Below are 8,223 nucleotides of genomic sequence, written 5' to 3'. Positions count from 1 at the left end.
TAGCTTGTTGACAGAAGTTTTTATCAGACTGGACAATAGTTTTGAATAAAATACTAACAGATCCAAGGAAGATTCTGGATTTGGTGCACACCACCGATTTTACATATGAAGTTCATTTTACTTGTCATGGTTAGGACTACTCGGTCTGTTAAAACCTTGTCAAGTGGAAGAAAAACATTACTTATGACGTCATAGTGGTGTTATCAGACTTGAGACATTTTAGTCAGATATTGTACGATGTTTGTCAATAAAAAAATTAAAAAAACAAGACAGATGCTACTCGCCAGTCGCAGAGTTTATTGTTTTAAATATACATAGACTTTTTCCCATATTAAATACCCCACCACCCTTCCCTCCCTCCTCCCATTTCTAATTCTCCAGTTTCTCTGCTCCCCCTCCAGAGAAAAAGCTTGTCCGGCGGAAAAAACACACTCTACTTTGTGCAGCATATTGCTTATTAAGACATTTGCGAAAACATAAATTAAAAATACTACAGCTTGTTTATTTTTTTAATCAATTTTCTGTTACAACATCAGACTGTTCTGAACAGAATCTAAAAAGAAAAAGGAATTTAAAAAAGGAAATGGCACAGTGTCCCTCAGTCTGACTACATAAAATGAACTGGATTCCCCTGTTTTTTATGACGTGGTAAGACCCTCCGAGCTCAAAGTGTAGATAGGTGAAATGGTAAGAAATTAAACGTATCCTTCAACAAGTGTCCTGAGTTTGATCAAATCATGTCAGTGTTTTCTATCATGAGTTGAATGATAAAACATCCGATCAAGATGGCCGATTCCATTTCAGCCTTCGCTTTCACTAGTGTTTGTGTCTCAGCTCATCTCCTCTGATGGTCAGAAAGTGTGCAAGTGGGGGAAGGGGTCAAATGTTCATTATTGGTCCGATGAGGCGGTTGGAGCTGCAGGCAGAGTGAAGGACAGTGTGATACGGCACTAGAGGAAAATCCAGGTGTTTAAGTCACACGGCATGCATGTTAACACTGAACTCAGTGAGTCAACAACAGAAGTGCTTCAGCTGTGACGTGTGTCATATCTCTGTGAGTATGTGTGTGTTGGTGTTGGCTCTTTTTTTCTTTTCTTTTTCACAGCCAAAAGTGTAGTAAAAGTCCTGCTTTTGACTGCATGTATGCTGAACTACTCTTAAACAATTTTTTTCTTTTTCATTTTCAATGAATGGAAGTTATAAGGAATGCCATGTTTGGTTAGTGATAGAATTTTTTTTTACAGTCTTAAAATTTCAAAGGACAATAAATGCATAAAAGGAGGACATTTACTACAACACTGTCTCGTGTGTCTTGTGTGCACGTGGCGTGTCTCATCAAGTCTCATCAAGTTTTGTGTCCATCATTCTAGCAGTCTGTCGGTTTCCTTCCCTCCTCTCTAGAAAGCACAGGAGGGGCTGCATTGTCGTTGGGGAGCGTCAAAGGGTCAAACAGGGGTCACACGCGGGGGGAGTATTTAGGGTTTCTTGGCACCTCGGTGAAAGATTTCAGCTCATAAGGGATCCCTGTGTCCACTTCGATGGACTTGCGGGAGAATAGCAGCCGGATATCATTGTGCAAGTAGATCTTCCCAGATTTGGAGCTCTGGAATCTGAAGAAAAAGCCAGAACCAAAACAGAGTGTGAGCAAAACTATGCTAACTATGACTTTCATATTGTTAGTGTAATCTAATTGTACGTTCTCAGACATTCCGACACAGGCCAGTAATTCTAAGTCAAGTGTTAACAAAACCTCAGCTCTAAAAAGCAACGCAAACACTTGAAATCTCAGCCATACCTGAGATGTATCAGGTAGCAGAGAATCTTCTTCCTGTCGGGCACTTTGCTCCCTGGAGACGCCCCGTCCTTCCCCTCAACCCCCTCCTCGACGGGCATCAAGAAGATACGGTGGCGCAGGAAGGTCATGTGATTAACGGGCATGTCGCCAAAGTTGTAGGTCACCAGGAACATCTTCACCACAGTTTTGTTGGGATTAAATAAGGTCTGAGAACAGATATCAGACCGAGTTTAGCATTTCAAGCAGCAAAAAGAAGACAGCTGGCAGTGGATTTAAATTAACTGTACAATAGATTATTTTTCACATCATATTAAATAAACATTGTGGTAACTCAAATGAGATATAGGCAACCTGGGTTTATTCAAGCAAAGAATGAGATGAGGATGAAAGAAAAGACAAACTTACCACTTGAATGGTCCCTGCTTTGGGTATGCTGTATCCTTTCTTTCCAAGAGGCTCCAGAGATATCACCCCCTGTGAGGGAGAGAGACCGAGACCCAGCACTGATTACATGTCCCCAATAACTGTAGTTGCACAATAAATCGTTATTTTCTGCATTTAAATGGCTGTGGACTTTAGGATCTGAGTTTCGAATAAGTGTGCTAAAATCAAACTTGAATGAAAGCGGACACATTCTAAAATAACTCCCATCATGCTGTAGTTACAAAGGCAGCTACATTCAATATTGAATGGCACTTTTATACACAACAATCCAAAGTCAACATGAGGACCTTTGTTTACACAATAATGCCAGTCGTACCTTGCTAAAGTATTTTGGGATTTTATGTTATATGATTTTGTACCTGGTGAATATTTTCTATTCATTGCTGATGTGAAGAATAAAGGCTTTGTTATAGGAAAGGAAAAACAAAGCACATCTTTCTCTTTTTTACATCTGGTTATGAAGAGACCAAAATCAACCTTGCTGAAGCCAATTCTATATCCGCCAGTGTTTTAGGAAGCTGCTCAGACTTTTGATTTTGCATTGTTTGTCTTCCAATGAGTGTATTATTTGCATACTAAAAAACACACTGCATGCCAATTGCAATACACAATGTTGTTTTTGTGCTTGGTTTATCGGTTGTGTACCAGTGACACAACATCTGGCACCAAGAACACACACACACACAACACACACACCACACACACACACTAACCAGGAAGGGAGAGGGTGCGCTGTGCTCTGAGATGTCGTAGTATGTAACCTGCACCGGCAGTGTCACGTGCTGTGGACAGTAAGAGCCGCTAGCACCGATCTCCGCCGTGAAGCCCTCGATCCGGCCTGACGGGGAGAATCGTCCCTTCAGGATGGATTCCTGGATCACATGAGAGAATAGAGTAGATCGTTGTTAACAGGACCCTTTTAAAAACTTTTTATGTTGTAAAACACAAGTTTCATTAACGACTTCAGTATTTAATGCAGCACTTGAAGTCAAGCTTGGACAAATAATCAGAAAAAACACCTGTACACTGTGAAATCCATAAAAATGTGTTCAAAAAAATATGCATCTGCCGGCCAACAACAATGTGAGCCAAGGGGAGGCTCTTTTGAAAGTATGACAACTATTTTATTGTTAACTGTTTTTAATGCCATTATGTAATTATTCCATCTCCTAAAATGATTTAGAATTAGAATCAGAATCAGAAATAGTTTTATTGCCAGGAATGTTTACACAAACGAGGAATTTTTTTTGGCGGTAGGTGCAACATTTGGACATGACAAACAACAATCATCACGACAGAAAGACAACAAATAATGTGAAAGTGTTTGGGTGTGTGCTTCAAGTGGTGTGTGTTTTAGTTAAAAGTGTATGTTACATGTGGCGTGTGTTTAAGTTAAAGTGCATTAAGAGTAAAGCAACCATCTTTTTTGGCATTAACTTATTTTCTGCATTTACTGTTAGTCCTTATAATCCTCTGATAAGCTCCACCCCTCACATCACAAAAGGCCAGGATGGCGACTGCCAAAAGCCACGATGGCTTGAACACGAGGCTTGAAGACGGCAATCCACAAACCAATTGATCGCGTCACGGTGACATGTCCACTTCTTATATTCAGTCTATGCTTGCGTATCCTGACGTTATTAAAGTAATGTGTACCTCAAAGTTGCCAAGTAGGGATCTGCTGATGGAAGATGAGGGCCAACTCGAACGTGTGGAGCGGCCGGTATCTGTGTGTCTGCCACTGCGCAGCTGGCGACTGAAAACGATCACAAAAAACATAAAAAAGTTTGTTAGATTACATTTATGTTGTTAATGTCATGTTCCTCTGAATGTTTCTGAAAACAGACAACAAATAAAACCTTGGTGTGTATTCTTTAACTCCAAGCATGCACATGCTGAAGTTTAAATACTGTTTTCTTAATCAATATAACTATCTTAATTTTCTTAATCCATTTTTTTATGTCGTTATTTGGAATTTAATTATATAACTTTGCTGGTAATATAATGGAGCACTCACCTTTTCAGCCGCAGCCCACTTTTTAGTCGTCTTCCCGATCTTGTGCAGTCTGTGGCGGTCTGTACAAAGAGAAGACAAAAAAAAGAAATAAAAGATTATGATTTCTTTTCTTTTTGAACGTCTAGAATTACGTCAGCAGTTAGCTAATCACAAATAAGTAACTGGATTGACATTTTAAAGAACTAAAGTTCTCAATACAGACAAATAAGATACAGTAAGTTATTTGAATTAAGACTAAATGGGCATGTGTTAGGTGTTTCTGTGAGAATAATGTATAATTGTATATTTCAGGTGTTCTCTTACTTACTGAGCGCTGACTTTTGCTTGTGGCATCACACGCATAAACATTCCCCATTTCCAGGCTGCCGTTCATCTTAAAGGCCACCCAACTGTCGGAAGGCGCGTCAGTACCCAAACCTATGCTACCTGCCAGCCATTTGCCCACCGCAAACCTTTCACTCATGGTTAGCTTATTGGCATCAGCCAACCTGTGGTAACACTGGCTCTCTACAGAGCTTGGAGTTCTTTGTCAGCTTGTCGTCTCATCATCGCACTCGACCAAAACCACGGACGGCTTTTTAGAATATCCTCCTGTCGCCCCTTTCTGTGCCTTTTAAATATCTTTTCCCTATCCTTTATTTTCTGAAATATCACCTGTGACAGTTTATCCTTGCTTCTCTTCCAAGTCTTTCTTACATCTGTTTTTCTCTGTTTCCCCCCCCCTCCCACCCACCCCGACACACATACTCTAAACACCTCTGGTCACAATGAGGACACCAATGTATGAAACCCAACTAGTGAAACCTATTGTCACCATTCGCACACTGCCCCCCCCCACACACACACAGCTCTTTCTGGCTCCCCAATGTTAAAAATAATGGCCAATTCACTTCCAGAAACATTTTTTAAAGCAGGATCTATGTACATGCATGTGTGTGTGCGTGTGTGTGTGTGTGTGTGTGTGTGTGTGTTTGTGCGTGTTCACATGTGTATGAGAGACACAACACACTCATGTGGGAGGACAATGGACCCTCCCTCAATGGGCTTTATTCTCGAGCCACTCGGCCTGTTCCAGCATGGCGTGATAATGAGGTTCCCATCACTTCACTCTTTCACATTTACTCGTTCTATTAGTTTATTATAATTTATGACTCTTTTCCTGGATCGTCAAGGCTCACAGATGTCTTACCATTAACCACTGACTTTGAACGGCAATTCCTTATTCTGTATTCTAAGCCTCTGCATATGGTAGTCCAAATGGTTTTCGTCTTAATGCATGGCATTTGCTTTCAAATGTGCACATGCTGTTTTTTTGTGTGCTGACATAAATTCACCTCAAGCTTAATATTTATTTTCTTTTTTAAAGGAGAACATTTTTTTTTAATTCCTCAATGCTAACCTGCTTCAGTAAAGTGAAAGGAAAAAGATTACAATCACAGGAATATTTATTTTTATCTATATATTTTAGACCTTTGCACTTGGAGATTCATCACTACTCGGGAGACCATTAGCAGAGTTAACTGCATTTCTGTCCCCAAATGTACTATTTGTATTATTAAATTGCGTGTCGTCTTTGACTACAATTTCCCAGTTTAGCACTGTACACTGTGTGCTAAGCTGGCTTGAGAAATATAGCTACTTCTAAAAAGAGCTGCTGTCTGTAATTACAGTCAAGTTGCACAAATGTAATTACTCAAAAGAAAATGTCAAAGTCAGAAGGATGTGAGTGTGCTGACCTTAGTCTGGTCCCATGCAGAGGGAAGCAGATGGTTCCAGTAAGGGGCAGCTTTAGCATCAGTGCTGCGACATGAGGCCGAGCCAAGTCCTGGAGCCAACAAGGATAGCCTGCTTCTTTTGGATGTGGAGGGGCCCTCGTCTTCTGAGCAGGACTCCGCTGCGTCGCTCGGGGGCAGCAACCGCTTTTTGGCTGGCCAGTTTCCTCCAGAGGATAGACGGTGGCCATTACTGCTTGGAGTTTTCTCCCAGGAAGCCAGGCCATTGGAGGATGAGGAGGCAGCCTGGGTGGCACTTCGCTCAGGTGGGGAGGATTCAAGTCCAACTTCCCATTCGGTGGCCTCCCCTGGCTCCTGCAGTTCTGTGTGGTGTGGGGGTGAGAAGGGGCCTGGAGGGCTGGTGGGGCTAGCAGGGTTGGGAGTCTCATACATGGACATTTCATATATGTGGGGGCTGGGCTGGCCTCCGGATGAGCCGTTACCACAGTTCTCATTTGCAGGGCTACCTAGTGAGTAGGTGGGTGTGTGGCCTCCGTTAGGTGACTCAGTCCTGGCTGAGCTACTGAGGGAATGGCCTTGGTCACATAGATGTCCATGTGGGTCACACATTGGGGGTGATTTGGCTGAGACTGGAGCAAATACATCAGGAATGGGCCTGTCATGATTGTGCTGAGTTGGGCGTCGAGAGGGGTTGTTGCTTGGTGAGAGGGGTGGAGACCTGGGTGACAGTCCCCCCTCAGAGTCTCTGTGCTCCATCTGTGTGCAAGAGTATACAGCACCAAGCCCACCAGGGCCCATCGCTAACCCCATCCCAATACCTTGAGCTGGGGCTGGCCCACACAGCACCCCTCCCTCCAATGCCTCATTGTCTGTGAAGTCCCCCAGGTGGGGGCGCTTAGGAGTCAATTGTGGCTCCTCGAGTCCCCTTTTCACGCCCAACCGGACAGGCCTCTGTTGGGTATCAGTGTGGGTTTCTGTGGAGGTAGAAAACCCCCCCAACTGGGAGAAAATGGAGAGCTGGTAGACCTTTTGGAGGCGCAACTCCTCCTGACCAAAGTGCCTGGGCGCCCCCGGTCTGACACCAGGGTCTAAGCCCTGTGTTGGGGCTGTAGGTGGAGGCAGGTCCCCCTCCTGGGCTGGAAGCTCCAATGGAGCCTTTTTGTGGGACAACTCCACGTGAATGTGCCGCATGGTTTCTCTGATGGAGGATAAGAGTCTTGACTAACTTGCAACAGGGTCAAGTAGGTCCTCACGAGTGCCAGTAGGCAAAGACAGATGTTTCACAGGGATAGGAAGTCTTACACTTCCTGCTGGGATGATGTCAAGCAGTGTGAAGTAGGAAGCTGAGCCGCACGGCACCTGAAAGCAACACAACACTAAATTACTATTTAGGGGAGATTTCAATGAAGAAATCATTACATTGCATTTCATTTAGCTGACGCTTTTATCCAAAGTGACTTACATGTTACATTCATACACCGTAGACACAACTACAGGGAACACTTTAGGGTTAGGTGTCTTGCTCAAGGACACATCGACTAGGGTGGGGATTGAACTGCCAATCACCTGATTAAAAGACAGACCTGCTAACCACTGACAAACAGTTGCCCTAATCAATATTGACTATATCAGGGAGGAAGACATTCGGTCCTTCTAAGCTGTCAACAACGATGTTAGAACATTTAATGACATCGGCAATTTAGGGTATTTGAGTTCTGAACTCGATTTGGTCCAATTTTGCTACATCTTTGAATAGAATTAATACATCTCAACAGTATATAATTTACAGTTAGCAGAGTACTGACTGACATGACAGACAAACAGCATGAATCGCATCAAGATGTCCAATATAACCATTATAAACAGCTCACACCACTCATGTCTGGCGTGATGATGACACTTACTTCAGCCAGTTGTGCAAGCCTATTTTTATTTCAGAAGAAATGCAGGACTACATGATAAAGAATGAATACAGCTTGGGTATTCAATCCGTTCTTGCTGCTGTTACTATTGTCCTTTAAAAGGAATAGTATGCCTCTGATTGTTGGTTTTGACACGCCACCTCCACACTTTAGATCTAATGCCATGACTTCACTGAGTCGTGGTGTTATCGGAACAATGTGTAGGTTGTAAACCTTTTGTGCCCTGAGAAAATATTCCTTAAGAAAATTCAGAGGGGAAAACAGGTAATAATATATTAAGACATAGTTTGATTGAACATACAATCTAAGCAA

General features: G+C 42.7%; 1 protein-coding gene across 4 annotated transcripts in view; it reads right to left on the bottom strand.

The window, feature by feature from the left end:
- Positions 1 to 495: 495 nt before the first annotated feature.
- The window catches only part of LOC130197433 (atos homolog protein B), a 31,650-nt gene continuing 23,922 nt past the window's right edge, over positions 496 to 8,223 (bottom strand). For 3 of the 4 annotated variants that reach the window (XM_056420130.1, XM_056420132.1, XM_056420131.1), the window contains 8 exons: positions 7,292 to 7,348; positions 5,993 to 7,187; positions 4,257 to 4,315; positions 3,896 to 3,995; positions 2,953 to 3,111; positions 2,201 to 2,269; positions 1,796 to 2,001; positions 496 to 1,610 (listed from right to left, as the gene is read on the bottom strand). In XM_056420130.1, the coding sequence (XP_056276105.1) occupies positions 1,457 to 1,610; positions 1,796 to 2,001; positions 2,201 to 2,269; positions 2,953 to 3,111; positions 3,896 to 3,995; positions 4,257 to 4,315; positions 5,993 to 7,187; positions 7,292 to 7,348 (1,999 nt within the window). In that variant the 3' untranslated portion in view covers positions 496 to 1,456. Of the gene's footprint in view, positions 1,611 to 1,795; positions 2,002 to 2,200; positions 2,270 to 2,952; positions 3,112 to 3,895; positions 3,996 to 4,256; positions 4,316 to 5,992; positions 7,349 to 8,223 lie in introns of all 4 variants that reach the window. The other variant, XM_056420133.1, reaches the window with a different exon arrangement.

This window comes from Pseudoliparis swirei, chromosome 7 (assembly GCF_029220125.1).
Source record: "Pseudoliparis swirei isolate HS2019 ecotype Mariana Trench chromosome 7, NWPU_hadal_v1, whole genome shotgun sequence".
NCBI lineage: Eukaryota > Metazoa > Chordata > Actinopteri > Perciformes > Liparidae > Pseudoliparis > Pseudoliparis swirei.
This window is presented reverse-complemented; position numbering and strand designations above follow the sequence as displayed.